Here is a 25591-nt window from a genome sequence, read left to right on the forward strand (position 1 = left end):
TAAATCACACTAATGTACAAAAAAAAATCTGTAAAACATCGGAAAACTTTTATCGAGAGCACTTCAAAAGTGGCGTTGGGATGATGGTCACCCCGCGATTATCCGAACGAAAATTCTGATAAGCGACGGAAGAAATGGCACAGGCACGAATATGATGTAACAATCGATTTGAGTATTATCGAAAATACTATTTTAAAAATTCCAGAGTTACCCTCGCGAAGTCATTTTCAACGACGAATCGCACCGATTAAAACAATCAATATGAGTATTACCGAAAATACTATTTTAAAAATTCGAGAGTCGCCCTCGCGAAGTCATTTTCAACCACAAATCACACCGATTAAAAAGAAGAGAAAAACAAGAGGGAAAACCTCAATCGAGAACACTCCAAAATCCACGCGACCCTCGGAACAAAAATCCTGATAAGCGCTGACGAATGACACAGGTGTAATGCGTAACCGATTGATCGGATTAATCCGAGACGATCGACGGGTGGGGGGCGGCGGGTCGGGGGTGGGAGAGGGGGGCGCGAACGGGAGCGGGAACTTTCGGGAGAGACTCGAACGCGCGGGTAGGAAGGTAAGCTGCGACTGAGGCCCGGGCCGCGGGACCAAAGCTGGGGCCTCGCTCGGCGGACGCATCTCCGGACGACCCCCCCCCCCCGCTGCGGGGGCACGGGTTGAGCGCGGGGAGCGGGGGGGGGGGGGGTCGAAGGCAACAGATGCAAAGCTGAGTTACGATTATCGAATTAGAGGCGTCAGCTCCGCCATCGGATGTCTCGCGTTCATCCGTCGAGATTTTCGACCGAGGATGCTCGCGTCTGTTCGTCCGTTGCGTGTCGGTCGAATCGTTATCGAATCACCTCGATCGATACAAAGCGTTGCTAAGGTAGGCGTTTATCGATTAGTCATTCGCGAAAAATCGACAGTCCAGGCCGGGGACTCAAAGTGAAATTTTACGAAGTTATTGGAAAGTGAAATTTCAACGATTTTCAAGGGGCTGCGTATGCAACTCTCACCAAAAATCCAAGAATTTTTTAGAAGTCCACGCCACCAAACGAAAAGTTTACGGAGTTTTAGACTGCGTTAGAAGATCGTCTGACGTCCATTTCGCCTGGAAATTAAATATTCGAATTGTCTTGCTGATTCTATGCGTTCCATAACGTTTAGAGTCCATTAAGGAAGTTTTAAAATTTCAATTTCACAATTCATGAAATTTCACTTTATGAAGTTTCATGAAATTTTGCATCCCTGGTAAAGGCGCAGGGTGGTTTGAAATGAAAGAGGCACATGGAAGATTGGACAGTTCCAAGAAAATTGCATGACTTTTCACGAGGCTTTGAAATACTTGATTCGTGAAAATTCTTTAAACTTGAAAAATTATCGAAAATATTGAGCAAAATGCTTATTTTGATGGATATTTCAGAAGGAAATGGATCATTCAAAGGGAGAGGGCACTTTCTATTTTGTATCCATAAAAATATGTTTTTTGTTTGACCTCGCTGAAAAAAAAAGTTTGGCCATTTGAACCGAACGTTCGATGTTCCATGTCATCCCAATTATTCGGTTTGTCAAACTGAACTTTCGGTTCGTGTAATCGAACATTTGATTCATAATGACCGAGCTTTGTTATCCAGTTCACTTTACCGTTGCAGTTCGGTTACACGAACCAAAAATTTGGTTTGACAGACCGAATTAGTTGGGATATGATATGGAACACCGGACTTAGGTTCATACAACCAATATTGTCAGTGATATTGGAGCGGATAAAAAACATGTTATACCCTATGACACGGCTAAATTTACATTTAGTAAATCAGAAGAGACACCGAGAGAACGACTAGCTTAAAAGAGATGCGGGAATCCTGGGTTTGGCGAGACGAGAAAAGATTCACCTCTTCCTGTCCACGAGACCGCTTGATCAGCGGTTCGTCAGCGGAAGGTCAGCTCATGCGAATACCGGGACAGCAGTCGCAATTCGGCAGTTTGGAAGCAAGTGCAGCAATTAAAAAAAAGAAAGATAGAGAGAAAAAGAAAAGAAGAGAAAACTCCTCGCGGCTATTCTCACGAAATCGGCTGAGCTGCAAAATATGAGGGAGCATGTGTCACAATTTTTCCGGCGAACGCATGAAATATGCCAGAGGACAAAGGTGTGAACGAGATTCTCGTGAGGGGGGGGGGGGACTTCGCGATTTAACTACTTTGTAATAATTTCGAAAACTAGACGGTAATACTCTTTTTTCATTCTTCCCTAAAATATTTCTAAATAGTCCTCAAAACCAAGACCGTTACGGTATTAGAGTTCGAATTATGAGAGAATAAAGAATCATGGAAACTTAGAAATACCGTGGTTTCTCAAGATCTTTACAAAATTGTCGGCATGTTTTTGTTTGACTGCGCACTTCTAGATAGTGAAAATAACTATGTTTAACACTTATAACATACGATTTTCAGTCTACGTCCTGACGTTTTTAGGATCTCCCAAGAAATTCTTCACAGAAATTAAACAATTTTAATTTCAAAAGTTTTAAAACTTTCTTTTAAGAATTTTGGAAAAAACTGCAAATAGTACGTTAGGTTCTGCGCTTTTGTAGCTTTCAGATCAAAGGCACTTGACTTGGATTTTGAAATACATAATTATTATAATATAAGACGGAACTTAAAATTATGATGAGAAATCAAGGATTAAGACGATGTTTTTGTGATTTTTAAGAAATCGTGATTAAAGCTTAAAATTGACATGGAAGCTAGGGTACACAGTTAATCTCTTAACTTAAATATCGCAGCGAAAATATGACAGCGCGCAGCGTTCAATTTCTCACACAGTATTTGTGAAGCGCCAAAAATTAAACGGTGAAGAAGAACTAATTGGCTATCATCGAAATTCATTTTAAAGAAAGCCGGTCAGCTTCTGTGTGTGCACTTCCTCAAGAATTTTCCAAATATCAGCGAGAATATTATCACAATTTGCAAGAGCTCATATCGGAGACTTTTTTTAAAAAATTAAAACATCTGCCAAATTTTTCGACAGCGGAACGGAGACTGCAGTTTCCGACCCTCGGCGCTTCACGAACGCCCCGAGACGAGTTACATTGAAGAGGACAAATATCTCAATTTTTTTCCAAAATGTCACCAAACTCCCTCGTCCGTGATACCCTTTGAAACGGACACAAAGTCCGGGGAAAAAATCTCATCATTAATATTAAATGTGTAAATAATTCATGAGCGGTGCATTCGAGTCGCCGATACGAAACGAAATGAAAGCGAGAGCTCATTTTGACCTTGGGGTCGACCTGGCGTATAATGGATTTTCGAGATCTGGCGATGAAAAGTCAAGGGCGGCATTCAGGCATTGGTCCTTATTCGTTGAGGCGAGGGAGCCCCGATTTGGATGCACCCTACGGACCCCCCCCCCCTCCCCCTCGCGCCTTCACCCTCGCCCTGATCGTCCTCTGGAGGCCACTCCCCTCGACTCCTCCGGGACCCTCCCAATTCATCACTCTTCCCCTCGATCTCCCTCTGTCGCAGGAACTTTCCTTCCGACTCGTTTTTTCCATTGTTTTCCTTTAACAGAATCGGGAAAAACTAGGGGCGTTATCTGCACATGGACTAAAGAAAGCTGGCTTTTTTCATTGAGAAAAAAAATAAGGTTAAATTTCCCATATCAGCGGTCATCTGTAGAAACTCTTAATAATTTGTATTCATACCTACATAGCGACTACTCAACGGCAATTCTTTAAAACTGCCTTGATTTATCTTCTCTGTGCGAGGAAAATTCTGCAAAAACTTCAAGGAATGATGTCAATTTGTTCTCCTTTAAGAAGATAACATAGAGGCGGAGATTTTCAGACGTCGCAAATGAGATATGTGATTGCGGACTTACGCCGTCGATGATTAAACAAATCGATGGCTGAACGCAAAAAATGCGCATCTAAATTGCGATGTTTAAAAATCTCCGATTACGTTGATTTTTTATGTTTTATATATAAAGTATCAGAGTGAAGAAAATTCGCAAAAAAACATCAGTAGAAACTATTGGCTGATTTTCCTAATTGGCTAATTATTAAAAGATTATCGAGAACCTACAACGCCGCAATCTGATTTGTTCATAATGTTTTCACTACAGCCATTGTTTAAAAGATGTCGATACGCCGTCGATAGATTGTTTAAAAAGTAATTCCGAAAAAAAGATAGACGGAGGCTTACTCTTGATTTTATTTGAAAGATAGACCTGGAAGCTTTTTAAAACACAGCGCACAGTCGTTGGGTTGTTAGACACCAAGAGTGCCCAGAAACCGAATTTTCAGGAAAATTTGTGATATTTTTCGTTCGATTTTCTGGAGAATTTTGTCGTAATTTGATCTATAGTATCAGAAAATTTCAAGAAAAAATATTTATCACTCTCCTCAAAAACTAGAATTTTATCAGAGGAAATTGGACTGAGTTAAGGAGAAAGGAACCAACCCACATTTTGGAAAAAATTGAGTAATGAGTGGGTTTGAACTTAACCACTGCTCTACTATATATCGCCAAAAATTCAAAGTTTTTGTTGGAGCAAATTTTGCAGAAATTGAACTTGAATATTTTACATTGAGTCTTACGCAGGAGCCAAACTTTAAACCTCTTATTCTCGGTTCGATCCCGATGTGGCTTGGTTCCTTTCTGTTTAACTCCGTCCAATTTACAACTCTCGAATATTCATACAGTGTTTTTCCTTGGAACGGCAGGATTTGTCTTATCTTGGGGGATGTCTGTCACGAATGACCGTGCGTGACTCCTGCGCGATTTTTTCCCCCAGCTAATTGGTCGATTTCTGGCGGGCAACAGGTGGACGAGCGAAAGGACGAAAGCGAAAGGCGAAAAACCAAAAGTGAGAAGGAGACAATGGACAAGTCAGTTCTCCGGGACCCTGGCTGACGGGGGATGCTGAGCGCTAGCCTGGGAAGTGTTGAAAGCGAAGGGGCTGTTTCAGAGAAGTGCGGGCCTCGTAATAAGGTGTTATGGAAAAAATCGGGATTCTGATAGAAGATAGAGGAGAAAGGGTCCGGACAATGGGTCCTGTGGAAGCTCTTAGGGATTCTTTCTCGTCTTGTCCGATGACAGCCTTATAAACAAGCCGTTCATTAATCAAACAATTTTCTCAATAGCGACTAGGAGAACGGTTTCGGAGGCGGATGCATCGACCGCCCGATGCAGGAACAGCGGAATCCGAAAATCTAGGTCTGAGTGTGACCTCTGACTTCTAGGCCCTCAAATAACAGCAAAATGCGAGGGACTGAGGGGGCAACTCCTTCCTAACGAGATAGAGATCTGGCTAGACCCCAGGATTTGCGATTTGGTCAGCAAGCTACGTATTGAAATTAGCAGACAAAGCGATAGAGTCATAAGGAAAATAGAGTTATCCTATAAACTGATTAAGAGGCTACGTCATGATTCAATTTTTAAACGAACACATAAACTTGTCGCTGATTCGTGCCCTTTGCGCAATGGTGGTAAAATGCGTCTGGGCGTTTCTTGCAATCGAAATTTCTCGTGTTCGAATTGATTTATGACTTGTCAACGACTCAATTGTAATGAATTAACACGACTAACTCAAAAGGAATTTGTTAATGAGGTTATGTTATTTTTTTTGACGTGAACCACTGAATTCGATATTATATCGAATGGCGTAGTCAGTAGATCAGTCTATTGCTAGCTTGAAACGAGTCGTTCTTACACAGACTATGGGGAGAAAATCATGGACTATAGCTACAGGGTCTCTCGTGAGTTGTCACTAGTAAGTCTATCTATTACCTTCTTTGTCCGTTGCAACCACACGCTTCTATCAATAATAGGATCGCTCAATTTTTCCTTCATCTTCTTTGTCTATATCTTTGTCTATCAATTTTAATAATCAGCCCAAATCAGGAGTGCTAATTATGCTTGATCTTGCGATCAGCACAAAGCACACAGTCGGGCACCGCGCGGCATGTCTCTCGTTACCGCAAAGTCCGCTTTTACCTCGAGCAACTATTTTAACTCTCCGGAGCTGAAATTGCATACCCTCCAAAATGAAGGAATTTTGAGTGGATCGATTCTTTTGCAGCCAAAACAAGACGCAGTGTCGCGCCGCGCGGCATGTCTCTCGTTGCCGCTAAGTCCGCTTATACCTCGAGCAACTATTTTAACTCTCCGGAGATGAAATTGCATACCCTCCGAAATGAAGGAATTTTGGGTAAATCGATTCTTTAAGAGTCTACACAAGGCGCAACGTCACTGCCTCTCGTGGTGAAAATCAAATAGTTAGCCAAATAATTACTTCCTTCTTACATTGCATCCACAAATAGGATCACTCCATTTTTTGTCCTCTTTGTCTGTCGCAATATTTGTCCATCAATTTTGCTAGCTTGCCTTCCAGCAGATGTTCTTGGAAGTGAGCGAAACTCAGTATAGCGACTTTACTTAAACACTGATTTCATGAATCTCTCTGACTTTTCTGGGAAAAAGCCAACTAATGTTAGCAAAATTTCGTGACTTCATATAAAATTATTTGAATTCCTTATTTATTATGACCGATTATTTGTTCCTGAAAACTCGAGTGAAAAGTTGCTTACGATAAATATTTACTCATAAATGAGCTGTCATCTGGTAAAGTACACACAAAGTTCGAAAAATAAATTACGAAAGCAGAGGAACATAAGAATGTTCACTAAGAATACGAACCATTCTACACAGCTTAATTAGAGAGGGATAGTCAATAAAATCAACATCGAAGAGAGAATTACGATACTAAAAATTAGGAAGCTCGAGGACTGTTTAGGTTTAGAGGTGATTTTGCATCTCATCGCTTAGTAGCGTTTTTTTCTGAAGGGTTGTAAGTCACCGGAAAAAATAGTTGAGGATGTAGACGGGTTCTCAAGATAACGCGACCCCTTTCGTAAGTTGAACATATATTGAATGACACTTGAAATTATCACAACCAGCGACAACCCTGCTCATGAGTTTGGCCTTATTTTTGCCAGGAGAGTGTGACTAATTATAAAGGTAGACTCTTCCATAATTTGGTTAAGAAACAGACGCATTGATCATCTCGGCTGTGACGTCAAAGAGGATCATGACAAACAGCGATGACGTAACATTCGATCGCGCACCGCCAGCACTGTCTATACTCCATCAACAAGTATTTTTAGACTCGCTGATTTTGTTTATCCAGTGTGAAATCGTTCCCACTCAAACCTGAAAAACTCATGGTGACGTTTGTTGTTTCTTAAAATATTAACCAAAATAAAAAATTAGTTCGAAATTCCTTTCATTTCCTTGGCCTCAAACGGAGCATGTGGAGAAACTTGCAAGTCAGTTCGTATGTTTTTCTCTCACCGGGGAATAAACTGAAGGACGGAGGTCTCTTAAACCGTCTTAAAATTCGTCGTCTTTCTGACGAAGGATCGTAACTGGATTTTAAGGCCGCAAATTTCCCGCTCGTAGACTGTAATTTTACCACCACTGAAAAAAAATTCTCGGCGTTTTTACCACGGTCCAATGGTACCTTTACCATCTCACTTTTTTACCAATTATTGGTAATTTTACCGAGACAGACTGGTAAGCTTACCTAAAAACCGGTATTTTTACTGGTTTTTTCAGGTAAGAATACCACTTTTATTGGTAATCAATTCCCGGTAACTTTGCCATTTTATCTCGGTAATTCTACCACAGTCGATAAAAAATATTGGCGTTTCTACCAAGGTCCAGTAAAATTACCGAGAATGTTCAATAATTTTACCGAGATTTCTCGGTAAAATTACCAATTCCATAAATTGTAATTTTACCAAGAAAAAACTGGGATCAAATAGAACCCTGAATTCTTGGTAATTTTACCCTTTTCTTAGTATATACACCGAGATTCTTTTTTTCAGTTCACAAATGTTTTGGTAAGTATCCCTTTGTTCTCCTAATTACGCGTAACGTTTTGACATATTGATGGCGCAGTCATATAGTCTTGTAAGAAATAGAATATTCGAGTCAATTTTGCAGCCTTGAAGTGGAGTAACGTGCCTTTGTCTGGATACCAACGAAAACGTTTTGCGGGTTTCGACTCAGATGTTTCGCATAAAATCCTCCACGTAACCTCCACTAAGGATCTCAGTGCGATGTTTCCCGTTCCGGAAAATTCTGGATAAAATCTGCACCTTCGAAGAGCTACCATAAAAGGTTTCTCTTCCAAGTACAAAATAGAGGCTTTAAAAAGGCTAATCGATTACCCCGACTTGCACCGTTGGCCAAAAAGAGGGCCGAAAAAAGGCATCGATGAACCTCTTTGCAGAGACCACCAGTTTGTGCGTAGCGGGTATTTGCACAAAGTTTTCAGTTTCACTTTGGACAGCCAACGGGAATGCCAACGGTCGGTTCTCAGAGATTCCTTTTCCTAAAATTTAACCCTCCTGTTAAATGTTGAGTTCGAAGAGAGAGGGGGCTCCTTTATAGCAATGTTTTGGATTTAAATCCCATAAAAGAATCTACGGATTCATGCACGAGTATAACTAACATCTTTTTCTAAATATCTTGTCATCTTCCACTTCAACTTATCTCGTATTTTTCGCCTTTATCTGGGAGATCTTGAACGATGAGCACATCAAAACTTCGTTGGCAAGATTGCTTTTTTTTTGTACGTTATTGACTTTCATCAAGGCTTAAAGATTTAGAAACTTCAGTGGCGTGGCGTGCTTTGCCAATCAATTGATCTGCCATTAAAACCTGTGGAAAGGGATCGATAAACAGGGTGCTTGCAACGAATACTTTCATAATCGATTCTTTTTCATAGTTTTAAATGGGGAGATGTTGATAATCGATCATTCAGAAACTCATTTGACAAAAAACTTTTGTGATTCCCGCAATGGATTGCAAGCTGCAGCTCATCATGAAAGCACACACTGATCGAGAACAAAAACTCTCTTCGAATTCGAACAAAAGACAAAGGTTTGATTGAGAGAAAAGGAAAAGAGAAACCAGTGAGATGCATTGATCTGGTATACACGTACAGGAAACTGATTTCAGCGACGATTGGCTGCATTCGAATACCTGAACAACTTCCGTAACCATCAGGAATCAAAGATGTGTTTATGGCCGTAAGGTTAAGATTTTATGTCATGACAGAGCCAATGGATTTACGTCGTGTAGGTAATGCCGTGTTAAGGAAGAACGCCGTATGGACCTTCGTGAGTTGCCAAATTTTTTTTAGTAAAATACGAATTTTCAGAGAGACTTGTGAGAATGTTCCGTCCAATTTTTCAAGGAATTTTCTTCGCATAATGTGATCTAAAATATCAGAGAGTTTCAGGTAGAAATATGCATTATTCGGCTCAAAAATTAATGTTTTAAGAGGAGAAAGACAACTCTCAGATGTTCATACGGCGTTTTTCATTAGCACGGCAGTGTAGCGGATAGTATTATGATGAAAGTACGAGATGAGTAGATTACGTGGCGATTTATTGCACATTATTGGAGCCAAAATCCCGGACAAGCCCGCTTTTAAAAAGTCCAAGGACTTAAAGGAATTTCAAACGCGCCGAAACGGCGGGAACATGATGGAGATGATGTACTACCGCAGTCAAATCGCTACCTCCTCTCAATTATTACTAATCTTTGTTGAAACGAAACGAATTTTAATGTGGAATTATCGCTTGCTTACTACAGAAAACATGGATAAGATTCGATTCTTTTGATTCTGAGGATATAATTTCGAATGCCCTGCGGTTTTCATAAACGAGGAGTAAAAAGGCGTTCGAGGAAGGTCGCACAGGCCCGTGCTTGCTTCTGATTGCGGTGCTGTTGGACATTATCCGGTTCGGCGTAAAACCGGAGCGTTTTAAATTTGCGAAAAAGATACGAAAATAAAAATGCGTCTGATTCGGATACAGAGTTCGGTTTCTCGCGTTTTTGTGCGCGCATCTTTTTTACGCGTTACATACGTCGGAAGACGAGCAGTCGCAAGTCAAACTTCGCTCAGGGTTTAGTGACCCATTCTGCGATGACTTTTGCCTAGAAGCTCCATGACGTAACCTCAAAATTCTTCTTCTTCTTCTTCTTCTTCTTCTTCTTCTTCTTCTTCTTCTTCTTCTTCTTCTTCTTCTTCTTCTTGTTTTTTTCTTGGCTTTTGCTCCGATACAGGAGCCTTCAGCCGTCTAGAGGCATTTATTATAGTTTTTGAGGAGTAGGATTTATTAGGGGGTAGGGTTAGAAATATTTGTGGTGGTTGTTAACCTCAAAATTACCAAAATGTTCGTGCTCTCCCCATGTATAGGTACCGGTACCGGGTACCCTACATCGGTCATCTGGACCGAGAAGTTCGGTCGATAAAAAATACTCAAAATCTCACTTGTGCGCAATTTTTTTTTCTTTTTTTCTGGCGGCCGCGTTTCGCCGTCTCTCATCTCCGGCATCCTCGGTGAATTTCGGTGTTGCATACATACGGACCGAAGTTTTTTCTCCGCGATTCGAGACCCGGGCTCGAATTTGTGACAGAGCCGAGCGCGTCGAGCGGATTCTGGGTTAATAGAGCCCGCGCCCCGAAACGGCAAGTCATCCGCGCCTCATTCGCTTCTCTAATGTCGGGAACAACACCCCCCTCCCCCCCGCAATTCGCCCCCTCGCACCGGAGAGCATCGCGCGTCCGGAACACGGGACGCAACATCTGCACGGCTGCGATCCCGTGCATACCTGCCGCGGCTTTGTTTCCGAGTGCAGGATGCAGTGCCCGACTGCAACTGCGACTGCCTTTGTTTTTCCGGCGGCGGCGGCGCTTCGCTTCGGGAAAGCCTTTGGCGCCGCGCTGGGCCTCGCGGGGGGCCCGCGGACCCGGACCTGCCAACCGTCTGCGCGGCGGTTGTGGAACAGGGCCAGACGGGCGGGCGCCCGGGTGGGGCGCTGGAGACGCCCCACGCTTGGTTAAAGGGGGGCAAACTCGTCACAGATACTGCAAATAGAGTAAACTAGGGGATGAAGGACAAAATGATTCTGAGTTTCGTTAAGTTTTTGCGGAGATATCTCAAAATAACGCAAAAGTTGAACGGGTTCGTGTAAGATACAGTAGCGGCTCCCATTCTCGTTGTTGGAGATCTCTATAGGCTTGACGGGGTCGCTACCGCTCCTAGTAATCAACGGGCTTTTTATTGAAATTAATAGAAAAAGCTATAGAAAAAGAAGACACAATGAGTATGGAGCGATCCTATTAGTTGAAACGGGTGCACTGGGGGGAAAGACTCGGTTAAAGGGAAGCCAACCAGCCACAGATACTGCAAATAGAGTAAACTAGGGGAGGCAGAACAAAATGATCAGCGGGCTTATTATTGAAATTGATAGGATAAGCGATAAACAAAGAAGACACAGAGAGTATGGAGCGATCCTATTAGTTGAAACGGGTGCACGGGGGGGGGAGGGGGGGAAACACATCGGATCTGTCTGGACTCTTAAAAATATCGACAAGAAAAAATACTCTTGATTCAATCGGATTTTAGCTTAAATCAAGAACCAAGCCTCTTAATTTAAGCGGATTTCGTTTTGATTCGAGCAAAAATCCGATTGAATCAAGAGTATTTTTTCTTGTCAATGTTTTCAAGAGTCTGACCTCTACATCCAATGCGTTTTTTGCAGTGTGGCTGTTTTAGACTAAGGGGGAAAATGATGGACTAACTTCATGGTCTTTTGTGGGTTGCCGTTAGTAAGTATATTACTTACCTCTTTTTTCCATTGCAACCACTCGCTTCCACCAATAGGATCGCTGAATTCTTAGTTAGTCATCTTTGTCTATTGCTTGGTCTATCAATTTCGATGATCTGGGTTGAAGACAAATGAGACTGCATTTTTGCAATTCGGGACTACAATTTCTGGCTAATCGGTAAAAACGCTTATAGGCGAGGGGAAGCTCATGGAAAATACATTGTTTCTAAACGAAGACAGAGATTGTGGTTCCTAAATGAAAAATGTAGTCCAGTTTGAACATAATAAACCACAGTGCGGAATTTCATGTGGATCATACTATTTAGACTGCATTTTGCAATTGGACTACAGTTCCTGGCTCATTGTCAGTTTAGAGGTGATGTGCGGACCATTTATTAGATTTCTTATGCACGTAAGTGTTTAACTGATAAGCTAAAAATTTTAGTTACTCATTGCAAAATGTGGTCCATTTGGCCCAAGTGACCGTATTTATAACCTCCTGTAATTGTTATTAGATTCATTTAACCATACGTATTTAGTATCCTGGATAAGTATTCTCAGATTCCCAAATTTCATGACTTTCGATGGGTTCTTTTAAGAATGATTTCTCATAAAATATCTTTCACAATAAAAATTTAGCGCTAAGTCTTTGGAAATTATAGAATTTTTTTCCTTACTTGGCATTTATTGTTCTTAAAAAAAAAAAAAAAAAAAAAAAAAAAAAAAAAAAAATTCGATGCTTTTTTACAAAACAGTTTTGTGAAGCTTCTCCACTGAAAAAAAATTCTCGGCGTTTTTACCAAGGTCCGTTGGTACCTTTACCATCTCACTTTATTTACCAATTATTGGTAATTTTACCAAGACAGACTGGTAAGCCTACCTAAAAACCGGTATTGTTACTGTTTTTTCAGGTAAGAATACCACTTGTATTGGTAATCAATTCCCGGTAACTTTGCCATTTTATCTCGGCAATACTACCACAGTCGATAAAAAATATTGGCGTTTTTACCAAGGTCCAGTAAAATTACCGAGAGAGTTCAATAATTTTACCGAGATTTCTCGGTAAAATTACCAATTCCATAAATAGTAAATTAACCAAGAAAAAACTGGGATCAAATAGAACCCTGAATTCTTGGTAATTTTACCCTTTTCTTAGTAAATACACCGAGATTTTTTTTTTCAGTGCGTCCGTTCACTCCGAGCTTCCATTCCCTAGGAAATAATGCAGCCTTACAGAACCTCCCGGGAGTCCAATTAAATTTCACCGCGGTACTTCACACCATGCTGGCGGCAGCATTTCTCCGAGAGATTTCCTCACCTCAAAAATCCCCCATGATGAGCTTTTACGGTGGCGAATGCGATTTCGCCGACTCGAAAGCCAGAATCGTTAGACCGAGCTTAGAGCTTGGATTTTTTCACCGCGGCGCTAAGTACGCGCATTAAATCAAATCAAGAGACATATACGCGGCGAAGCTCCTCCCACCCACGGCCCGGCTGGAAACGGGAACGATTTAATTAGAATTGAACGGCTCCCTCAAAAAAACACGCAAGTGCGCGTAAGTGCCGTCAGCACTTACGCGCTTCTGCAAATGAGCGGGTCAATTATGAGTAATCCAGGCGCCTAATTACGCTGCCCGAACTTGAGTTTATCTCTCATTACGGAATACGGATTGTAGCCGCCATTTGCGAGTATGACTCATTGTTTTAGTGTTAACTGCGAAAGCGCGCATCCAGGCGGGTTGTCCGCGTTCAGTTGCGTGGTTTTTGGCGTGGGTGATTGAGACCTTTCGCGCTATTAGCCGGCGCGCGGTCGCCGGCAAACGGCCCCGCGCAAAATCCACCAATCAGCAGGATTCGTCGACGGAAAATCGCCGCCAGCCGTCGGTTGTTTATGCGACGTTTATACGAACTTTCGAGCGCGGTGCGGTGGTTGTGCAAACAATGGGCTGAAAAAAATGTCAGTGATTGAATCAGAGAGTGTGTTATCGAATCGAAGCACGAATACTTTAGGGATCGATTACAGGGTTGCCATCATTTCTTCATCTTCAAATTACCGGACTTTCCCTGGTTTTTACTTGACTATTTTTGCCCTGACTCCAAACTTTTCTAATTCTCTGACTTTTCCTGACCTTTGAACAAAATTTCCATTTTTCTCGAAAATATGCTAACTTTCACTAAACTTTGGACAACATTTTCTTTTTTAGGGATCAAATTATGGATAAAGTCATTCAGAGGCTGATTAAAAGATGGCCAGATTGAACTCTGAAGTTTTCGGATCTTCCATCCAAAAATTTGAAGCCCAGCGATTACACATTTAAAGTACTTCTATTGGTCCTATAAAAGTTTCAACCGAAGTATCCTTGTTGGGGTACTTCGGTGCTTCGGTCGTTTCTGTAGGATCAACCGAAGTACTTCGGATGTGTGATGCAAACTTCGACAGCTGAACCTCAAATTTTCAGATGCACGATATGAGAATTTCAGAAATTCATATGATCTGAACTTCGGGTCCGATACACGAAGTTAATTTTCCGTTGATATACCGATCGCGTAAGCTTATTATTTTGTTTTGATGGCTGGGGTATGAAACATAATGTCGAAAGACTATATTCATCTAGAGTTTTTAGACAAGCGGATAGACCTTTGAATTTTTTATACGGAAATGTATGTTGGGCCTTATTCTCCTTTAACTTCGGTAATTCTCTTCTATGGGGTTAACCGATAGGTACTTCATTATGTGTGATTAGAACTTCGGCAGCTGAACTTAAGTTCCAGATGCACGATACAAAAACTTCAGAGATCCATATGACCTGAACTTCAGGCACAAAGGATTTCTCCATGTGGAGGTAAAGTTGGCTATTTTGAATAATGATAAAACAACTCAAGTCAAGCAATTAAAGAACGAATGATTTCTGCGACGTAGAATATCGAGCATCATCGGAATTCTCGGAACGCACAACGCATACAATCCTTGCCTGAGCTATCGAGGAGACTACACACGACTAAGCAAATAATTTTTCAAGCCGTTTGCATTTTTTTCACTACAGGTAGAACCCACGGGAGTGTTTACCTTAACTCGAGTGCATATTAGACAAACCAATCCACTCTGTTTGAGGACAACAAAAAAAGTCGTCAGCCCGTGACCGAGTCGAAACAGTAACTCAAATACATCGACATCGAGGATTGGCAGTCGTGTATTGAATCGCTATCCATCGAGACGATTCGATAATCGACCTTGAATTCCTCACCCGAGCGTTTTTAAAAAAACAAAATAAAGGGTTGATAAAAATTCCGATCCCAGGGTGCTCTGCCGTGCTAAGGAAGAACGCCGTACGAACATTCGAGGGTTGCCAAATTTCCTCCGATAAAATGTTTATTTTTGAGGAAAATTGTCGATATTTTTCCTTGAAATTTTCAGCTATTTCAGATCAAACTATAAGCAAAATTACCTGAGAAATTGGAAGAAAAATATGCTCAAATATCCTTGAGAATTAGTGATTTGTTAAAGGAAATTGCGCAACATCTGATGGCTCATACGGCGTTTTTCCTCAGCACGGCAGTACTGGTGGACGCCAACCCCTACCTGATGGCGCAGGACCAGGGGTTGTATTTCCGCGCGTACATCTCAATTCCGAATCAGGGATGGTCGTGCTCCGATACGAATCTGATTTTCGTTCCAGCACTCGAGGCGAGGAGGGCGCTCTGACACGCGGGTCGAGTGTTGGATGTTGACTTTGCGACCCTTCCTCGAATCTGTTGAGCGTCTATCTCATTACGTTTGTTTTGTCAACGCGTAGCCGGGGCCTTAATCCCTCAATTAATAGGACCCTCCTCTCGCGAAGGCACTCGACGTTTCGACGCACCTGCGTCGTCGTCACGGCGCGGCTCATGCTGATCCGAACCGTGATTTCTCGCCTCGGATGCAGGGCGAGTGCATCGGTGCATTCGCGGTCTGCGGGATTGCCAAACTGCCGAAAAAAAATTGTTTTTTTAAGGAGGAAAGAACGTAACTCAGGAGGAGGAGATCAGAAGGTGCCAATTGCCTGATGATCTCTGGGCGGATAGGGGGCAATGGCGATTGGGCGTCGCAGAGCGCGAGGCGGCGCTATAAAAGCGGCTTTATGTATGTAAGAACGTAACTACCCTTCAGCGCTAAAAAATGTCCCCTCACTGGAAAAAAAAACAAAAAAAAACACATTGGATCTAGAGTCCAGACTCTTGAAAACATTTACAAGAAAAAATACTCTTGATTCAATCGGATTTTTGCTCGAATCAAAAGGAAATCCGCTCAAATTAAGAGGCTTGGTTCTTGATTTAAGCAAAAATCCGATTGAATCAAGAGTATTTTTTCTTGTCGATGTTTTTAAGAGTCTGGACTCTAGATCCGATGTGTTTTTTTCCAGTCTCCAGTCCTGGTTTTTGAGTGTATTTCTCTTCGTCTTTTCCTTCGTCGTTTCTAGACGTATTTTTTCGTGTGGTAGACACCCCGCGTTTGGAGTTTCAACAATCGAAGCACGATTTTACGACGAGCACAAGCGACCCATCTCGGAGATTCCGGTGGTCGAACCAGGGATCGATTCCTGAATCGTTATCGAATGAGTTCGATCGATAACTCCCTATCTACACAATGCTACACATCGATCAAGGCCTTTCGATAACGATCCAACAATCGACCAGAAAGTGGCGCATCTTCGACGGAGTGGAGCCCTGGAGACGTTAACGCACGGACACGCGACGTCACCGCAAAACGCGATCCAATCGCGCGCGGCGTCTCTTCCTGCATCGGCCGGCCGCATGCTGCATGGGTGAGCGCAACTTTGTAGCCTTAATATTGTTTACGATCCAAGAAACGTCCATTAATGACACTTCTCAATACCACCTTTTCCTCGTTGCCACCCCTCCCCGCCCCGCCACCCAGAGCATCTCCTGTCCCTTAACTATCCGCTGCTACAATGCGCGATAAATCAAGCGCGGTGCCCTGCCGCTGCGCCCGCTTTTATGACCGAATTCTCACTCCTCGGCTGCCTTATGACCCATTCGCAAAAGCTAATACGTGCGTCGGCTAAGGATACAGGGTCCTCCATACGACAGGGCTCGCTAATTGTCGCGAATATCCCATGTGGCTTTGCACTGGAAAAAATAGTCTCTTGGATCCGGAGTCCAGACTCTTAAAAAATTTGACAAGAAAAAATAATCTTAATTTGATGGGATTTTTGCTTGAATCAAAAGGAAATCCGCTTCAATTAAGAGTTTTGCCTTCCGATTCAAGTAAAAATCCGATTGAATCAAGAGTATTTTTTCTTGTCCTAAAAAAATTCTAAAAAAATTGACCAAAAAAATACTCTTGATTCAATCGGATTTTTGCTTGAATCGAAAGGCAAGACTCTTAATTGAAGCGGATTTTTTATTGAATCAAAAGGAAATCCGCTTGAATTAAGAGCCTTGCCGATTCGAATAAAAATCCGCTTGAATTAAGAGCCTTGCCGATTCAAGTAAAAATCCGCTTGAATCGATAGAGTATTTTTTGGTCAATTTTTTTAGGAGTTTTTTTTTCTGGGCTCTAGATCCAAGAGACATTTTTTCCCAGTGTGGACAAAGATGAACGGGACGCTTTTGCATCAAAAGGAACTATATTCATTCTGGCATGAGCCTTATGAGACCCATATGGATACATGCTTGACAGGGCTAATGTCAGAATGGATATATTTTCTTTTAATTTAAATGCGCCCAGATGGTAATAGTGCATAGTTCCCCGAACGGAGGAACGTAACTCCACCTCTGCAAATAAAATTAAGGTCTCTCGCATCTCTAAAATGTTCAAATTTCACACGAATGAACTTATTATGAACTTCAACGTCTTAAGTTAGAGTTTTAGAACAGTTGATTGACGAATAATTTATTGAGGCATCACATATTCAGTAATCGATTAATGTGCAGTTTTAAAGAGGTAAATTTTTGGAGTGACAACCTGTACCTGTACCCTCGGATTCCCACCTGTGTTTCTAGTTGTAAATCAGCATTTGTGCTTAATTTAGAATCAAAAATCATATGTGCTGAACATTTTTGGTGATAAATAATCACATTTCGTCACAATTTGAAAGTTTGAACGATACTCATTGATTTATCGAAAATGATTAAATGAAGCAGAGAGAGCGAGAGAGAGATTAAATCAGTAGATATGGATAATTCACCTCACATTGATATCTTTCCAAAAACCAAATTTGATATCATCACATAAAACAAAGTTCTATTAAATCAGTAGATATGGATAATTCACCTCACATTGATATTGATATCATCACATAAACCTAAGTTCTTCTAAAAATTACAAACTGCAAAGTGTAGCGATACTTATTACAACGACTCACATGAAGGATCACACTCCCTGTGAATATCACCCTGTGAATGCATTGCAAGCACTTTGGTACTTACGGTAGAATGGGTGGGTATAAAAGCATGCTTGCATACACACCTACCGCTAGAATCATTTTGCGATGAGAAATCCCGGATGGCTGAAACTATGGTCAATTATCCACAAACGCCAAATTAATACGGGTCCATTGGGCCGTTTCTGGCACTAATTAAGTATTCTCTTTGTAATTGTAGAAACCCGGCTTTAAGTATCTAGGTAATACCGACTGCATAAAAGTGTACGAAGGTACAATTACTATCCTCTGAGCTTTAAGCTGCCTTCCACCGAGCTTTGAGCTCCAGTGATGACAGACTTGATGTAAAAGAATATTCACTTTACTGCGTCCTTCCAATGGTTTCTTTCTCTCTGCCTTCTGGAAAATTGCTCTAAGAAACTTAAACATTTTTACTGAAGAAGGCTGTTCTTCCATGTAGATTGTGTAAGTATCGTTACCAATAAGTGAATCCATCCAAATGGAGATTTTTAGAAAAGCTTCGTTACACACGATGATATCAATTTTGACTTTTGGAAAGTTAGCAAAGCTAGATGAATGATCTAAATTGAATAATTATACAACTATCTCCGCTCATCTTAATCTTTTCCGAAAAATCCAAGTATCGTTGGGCGAGGAATTGGTTTTAGTGTTAAATCGTCAATTTATGATTATTTATCGATCTTTCGAGTTCGTTTTCAGATTTTTCAATAATTTTCCTCTAGTCTAATGGCACACTAATAAAATATTCGAAACTCAAAGTATAGACAATATTAAAAGCAATAAACACATCCAATTGTAATGCACATTTATTTCGCGGAAACTATAGCAAAACTTACATTGACTTGCACTGACTTTACTTGGGAATTCGAATCATCAACCAACTATCCAGAAGACCCCTTGATCCTGCAGATATCTAACCACACCTGACCAAAAGTACCTAAACTTTACAGACGATGTCAAAGTTAAACGCGAATCCTTGCAGAATTTTTTCAGGATCAAAATAAGAGTTACTTCATATTTGTTCTAATATCTAAGTTTACAGTCCTGGTGGCTGAAATTTTTGGTCATAGAAATCAAACTTTAGTCTCGATGACCAAAATCGTTGTTACACAAAATAACTCGTACTCTTCATCTTAGCTCATTTAAGAAGTTAAGTTCTTGCTGCTAAAAACTTCGATTACCTGTACCGTAGACTCTGATACTTCACACGAACCAAACTTCAGGCCTTGTAACCGAAGTTTTTTCTCTGTGCATACATCACCAATGCGTTTCCAGTCGAGTACAGTAGAGTAACAAAAGGACGTATTTCTGCCAAACGGAACTATGTGCATTAAGACATGAGCCCTGGGTCCCATAAGAATACATGCATAACAGGGCTCACGCCATGATGCACAAAGTTCTGTTTGGCAGAAATACGTCCAAATAAGCAAACAGAAACCTCAGTGTAACTCAGAGTCCACTCGTGGGAGCCGCTCGGTAGCCGCGCGCACCGCAGCAAAACAACGCAACACCACCCGAAACCCCACACACACATACGCCTTTTTCGGCGAGACTCGAAGTTCCCAGCTCAGAATCCGGGCGTCCGACAGGATGATGGACGTGCAAACGAGATGATGGACCGATCAGCGGGGGCGAGGGGGCGAGGGGTGGGGGAGGGGGGCACGACGCGAGGGTTGGGGGCCATGATTGTGGGGCAATTAGCCCGAGCCGCGCGTTTTTCTCAAGGTCGCAGCCTCCGACGATAAAGCGCTTCATCACCGACTTAAATTGCTGCCGATTCGGAAATGTCGCCCGGTCGCCGGGGTCCCCGATGACGATGAGGTCATCAAGCCGGAAAACCCTCCCGAAACGGCCCGAAAACGGCGACTGGAAACTGGTCCTTGGGCGACCCTGGAATATGGGGCATCGCAAGTCATCGCGTTGGCAGGATTGAGAAATTCTTGCGCGGATGATCCAGCAGATTTCTCACTCGGGATCCTCGGCGTATGTATACGTGTCGGGATGTGTGTGTGAGTGTGTTGGCCAATGAGTCCGAAATTGGGACTCGCTAAATGGCAGTGGCACCCGAACACGCTTGTCGTCCTTCTGTTTATCGGGTTTCGACCGAAATTCGAGGATCGTAACGAGCAGCCGACAGGTGATTGTTATTATGAAACTGGGGAAATTTTTTCATCCTCCCGTTGCCAAGTAGTTCATTAGGACCGAGTTCATCAGAAAGGAACCAACCCACATTTTCGAAAAAATTGAGTTAAGAATGTTTTAGAGGTCCACCACTCACTTATTTTCTCCTGCCGAAATCAGGAAGTCGGAAAGAAGAAAGTAGTTTGTTCAGAGAGGGGTTAAAGTTATTTTCTACATTGAGCCTTATGCAGGAATAAAACTTCAAACCTATTTTTCTCCGTTTCAACTTAATGCGAGTTGGTTCCGTTCTAATGAACTTGGTCCATTCAGGGCCCGCATCTCGTATCTGTGAGCTGATTACAGAGTAATTAGAGACTTAAACTTACCGAAAAAGGGCGGGGGTTGTGATGGAACTGGGGAGTCTGGATCATGTCGAAGAAAAGTTCGAGCTCTTCGTGGCACTCCTCGAAAAAATCCTTCTCCTTCCTCGTCACGCTGCACGCTTTTCCTTTCGCTTCATCGGAAACGTCTTTCTTGAAACTTTCTTGCGCGACCTGCAAGGATAAAACACCAACAGGTTAAGAAGGTCAAGGTTGTGCACCTCTGTGCCATGCCAAAACTTGAAAATTTTCCACGACAATCACAAGGAATTGGGCCAGTCGCAAAAACACTTTTACAGGGAGAATATACAATGAGATAATAGATTTCACTGACTTCAGCGAGACACTGCTTTCGAAGTCATTCGACTTTTCTTTTATTTTTTCTAACTTTCCCTGATATTTCCACGTTGCCGTAAATTTCCTTAATTTCCTCAACATTCCAGACCACCACAAACTTCGGACTATGCTGACTTCTGATAAACGCTGCTCGCAAAATTCCCCGACTTTACGTATGAATTCTCTTACTTTCCATAAGCTCTTCAGGTCGCCATGGATTCTCTGATTTTCTAGGTTTGCCAGACCACCGGAAACCCTGTGACTGTATAAACTTATGTTTGTCTATACATCCTCGAATAAACGCGAATCCATTTCACGTTGCATAAGTACCACAATTGCTGCTCATGGGAGCTCATTATGCCTACATTTTTAAAGGAAGGCGAAATCATTGTAAGGAACGGCTATTAACGCGACCCTATGTCGCTTTGATAGCGAAGGGAGTCGTAAGTTCAAAAATGAAGTTTTGAGAGAATGAAGAAACGTGAGAAAGATGTCGTGGAGGTTGCAGGCTAGTCGATGTGAAGGAGATTTTAAGGCTGTCGTGGGCAGGGCCGGATTAAGGGGGTGGCCACATGGGCAGCGGCCCATGACGGCAAATCAAGGAGCCGGCAAATTTTGCAATTTTTTTAAATGTAGGTATAAAAAGAAATCGGATTTAGAAAAAAAAATTACAAACGAGAAAAGGCTACAAAATCTCTCATTTCCAGAGAGTATAGTAATTTCTGATTTTGTCGTCTTTCAGTGATACAAGAGACAGCACCTTGAATTAGTCGAGTTAAGAAAGAAACCAAACACATAATTTGCCCTGGAACGGCGCGACTTAGGGAGATATGATGACGAGGACTTGAGATGAAAAGGAGAAGCCCTCGGCGCGGCAATCGGCATGTAACACATATTAGCGCCTACAAGACTGCACGAATACTTCACGCATTGCATCAAACACGAGTGCGGTTATTCTGGTCAGCGTGAAACGGATAGCGCCTACAAGAATGCATGAATACTTCACGCATTGCGCCAAACACAGTGCGGTCAGCGTGAAACGCACAGCGCCTACAAGACTGCGTGAATACTTCACGCATTGCGCCAAACACGGTGCGGTCGGCGCTACGTGGCGGCGGAAGTTAAAATCATTAAGCTAAATTTTGTGTTTGTTCTTTCATAATTTTTTCGTTCATTTCTTATGAATGGAAGGCCTTGTCCATTAGAGATAGGTTAACGAAACTTGACTTTCACGCAAAGTTCCGTGACCTTTTGCTAGTAGTGTTGACAGGGCTTTCCCAAAAAATGTTGTTCAACACGAGTAGACGCGTTTTATGCCCCCTCCCCCGCTGGCACGTTCACTTGATGGTTTTTATTGATGTTTCAAAACGAATGAGAAGAGGGCGGCAAAATACAGGCGGCCCATGGGCGGCAAGTAGGAAGATCCGGCCCTGGTCGTGGGGGTGGCATATTCATAGATTTGAAGGAAATTTGGAAAATGTCGTGGGGTTGCATATTCATGGATTTGAAGGAGATTTAGAAGCTATCGTAGAGTTGCATGTTTATGAATTTGAAGGAGATTTAGAAGCTATCGTAAAGTTGCATGTTTATGGATTTGAAGGGGATTTTAGGGATGACTCACCGGATTGGCGGAGGGGGAGACGTCATCCAAGCTGACGAGTTGGAGGGTCTCCTCGAGGGCGAACTCGTTGCTGAAGGCGAGGGGCTCCTCAGCGTCGGGGGCGCCGGCGAGGAGGGGGTAGGCCTCGGCCTCGCTCTCTCCCTCCTGCTCCTCCTCGAGCTCTTCTTTGATCACTAATTCTTCCTCGAGTTCCTTCTTTACTTCCTTCCGAGGTTTCTCCTCTTCCTCCCTCTCTTCACTCTCGACAGCTTTGAGCCTCTCTTTCTTCGAGACCAGCTCGTAGTCACCTGAAACAAAAAATCGGGGGTAGAAAATTAAATAAGGACGAGAGATTCGGACGCAATCAGTGAAGCTGTCGTGGGGTTACATATTCACTGATTAGAGGGATGTTCTGAAGAATTCGTGGGGCTGCGCGCTCATGGATTGCCAGTGGCGAGTGTCATTGGCTGGTGAGCCAGTCGGACGCAGCCACTAACAACACATCTATCGCGGGCGATTTGCAATCGCCGGAAAATTGCAATCTTTTTGCAGGCAAAACAGAGGATAAAAAAAGAAAATTCAAAATTTCAGAAATAAAGAAACAAGATAGAAATTCTTATTACTATGTTTGGGACTAAAAAGACTTTTTTATTATTCTTGAATGCATGGTGCCGGCAAGCAAACTCGCGATCACGTGTAATACGTAAAAAAACCCAAGTTGGGTTTGCTTTTAATAGGCAACTAAACTGACTGGTAGGTAAAGCGGCAAGCATTACCAGGATTTGAAGGAGCTTTTGAAGTTCTCCATCAATGAATTCCCCATTGAGCCGATGCACATTATTGCAACTGGACGAGTTAAAATGTACGCGGCTTGTTTTCCGGAGATTGCTAGCTATGTGCAGATTTTTCTTTAAAAAAACAAATAAATAAAATAAAATGAAAAACGCCTCTCCTACGCCATTAAAAAGTCACTAAAGCCTCCAAATTTTAGCAAAATCACGATTTGCCACGATTTTCAAAGAAAGAATATTAAAAGACTGTTAACAATACAACTTTTATGGCCGTATCCTTATTTTCCTGCGACCAACCAATGAGAATTGAGCAAAACCAGTAATGCTGATTTGGCAACACTTTCTAACCCAGTAGATGCTGAACACTTTGTTAGTTTGTGTATAACACAGTTGGACGTGATAGGCAGATGAGATGTAAGTAATAGACTGACTACCCACGAGAGATACCCTTTTAGTTATTTCTCTTTTAGTCTGTAACAACCACCCGTTTCAACCCATATGATCCTTCCATTTCTCTTTATCCTCTTTGTCTAAAGCTTTGTCTATCAACTTCAAATCAGCCAGCAACACCGACTACGTTTCACTGGGATGAAAGTTACATCCCCCGCCCTGCTTTTTTTCAATGATTGGTCATGACGGTGGATTTTAAATAATTTTACTGCGTTTTTTCCTCAATGTTCGAGGCAAGCAGGCAAAGTGTGGCAACCCTGAGCTGAAAAGAATGAGGGCAGTTAAATTTCCAGCGCAATAGCGAGGCCAGCGCTGTTTCTCCGCGAAAAAAAATTGGAGTTACTCAATCGCCTAGACGACCGATCGTGCGTCGGGAGGGGCCGATATGACAACCAGGAGACCAATACAATCGGATCAACGACCTCTACGGGAAAATTTCTGGGCTACGTCCGGATCACGAAAAATCAGGTAGGATGATCCCTCGGGTTAGTTGGCGCTGAACGATGGACCATACTGAAAAAACTATGGGTAGAATTTACCATTCCTTCACGCAGTTCACGCTGTATTTCACACAGCGTCAATTCAGAGTCGATTCTGCCGGAAAAAAGGTAAACGATACTAAATGCTGGTACAGGTAACCATTCCTCTGGCAGAATCAACCTTGAATCCACGCTGAATAACATACAGTGGAAGGGAATGCTAAATTCTACCGAACATTTTTTTCACAGCATTGCGTACAGGGCCAAAATTCGTCGTTCCTCAGACGATGGAACGTAACTCCACTCCAAGGTTGCTAAATTGACTCAAACAATTCAATTTTAACAAGCATGTATCAGGGCAATTTTTGTTCAAAATTTTATTCGTTTTCGCACCAGATCGGAAGAAAAATCAGTGAAATTTTCAGGTAGAAATGCCGAATATTATCCTGATAAAATTGCAATTTGCTAGCGGAAATTTGGCAATAATGAAATGCAGTTATGTTCTTTCAGGGGAGGGGGGCCGCCGATAAAGGTGACTAAAAGGCACACCTCCTGAAAGAGACGCACATCTGAGGCGAGACACGGCGGAAACTGCCCATTCCGTATTGTCAGTGGCGATTTTGCAAGCTGGCAATGCGGTATTTCCTCCATTTAAATCCATTAAAAATGTCGATTCTCGATGAGAAAAACTGTCTCGCCGAAAATCGATCATTTTACGTAAATTTAAATTGAGAAAAAACGGTTTTGCCAACTTTCAAGAATCGCCGTTACGTACTGCCTAATTCTTTCTAATTTTTTATACTTCAATAGAATATCAATCTACTTAGCGCCTTCAAACTTGCTATGAATGCACCCTAAATTACAAAAAATATACTCACAAAACTTTAAGTTCCAGTGTTGCTTGGTTTTTTTTATTAAAAAAATAAAACATAGGAGAAAATTAGGCAACGTCTGGAGGGTGATTATTAAAATTGATAGACAAACGGAAAACTAGCTTTTTTATATGTGAAAATGGGTGGTTGTCATAGACCATGAGGGGAAATAATAGATTAACAATAGAGCCTCTCGTGGGTTGCTGTTAGGTTGTCCATTTCTTACCCCCCTTTGTCTACTGAAATCGCTCGCCCCGCTTCCACTGATAGGATCGCTCTATTATCCCTTTGTCTATCAATTTCAATAATCAGCCCGCTGATTGGGCTCATCCCGATAAAAATCATCCATATATTTTCTTGATAATGAATTATTCGTGTCAAAACCTTTTCCCTGGAAGTTTCGATGGAGGTAAGAAAGAGGAGGCCGAGAATTTTTATCCTCGACAGAGAGGTCAGAGAAATATTCAC

At 42.1% G+C, this 25591-nt stretch overlaps 1 protein-coding gene across 1 annotated transcript in view; it reads right to left on the reverse strand.

Annotated features, from left to right (window-relative positions):
• The window catches only part of cnc (NFE2 like bZIP transcription factor cap-n-collar), a 194316-nt gene that overhangs the window by 53807 nt on the left and 114918 nt on the right, over positions 1-25591 (reverse strand). Inside the window, exons 4-5 of the mRNA XM_019044966.2 lie at positions 22553-22839; positions 20602-20769 (exon numbers count right to left, since the gene is read on the reverse strand). Of these exons, the coding sequence (XP_018900511.2) occupies positions 20602-20769; positions 22553-22839 (455 nt within the window). The remainder of the gene's footprint in view (positions 1-20601; positions 20770-22552; positions 22840-25591) is intronic.

Source organism: Bemisia tabaci, chromosome 2 (assembly GCF_918797505.1).
Source record: "Bemisia tabaci chromosome 2, PGI_BMITA_v3".
NCBI lineage: Eukaryota > Metazoa > Arthropoda > Insecta > Hemiptera > Aleyrodidae > Bemisia > Bemisia tabaci.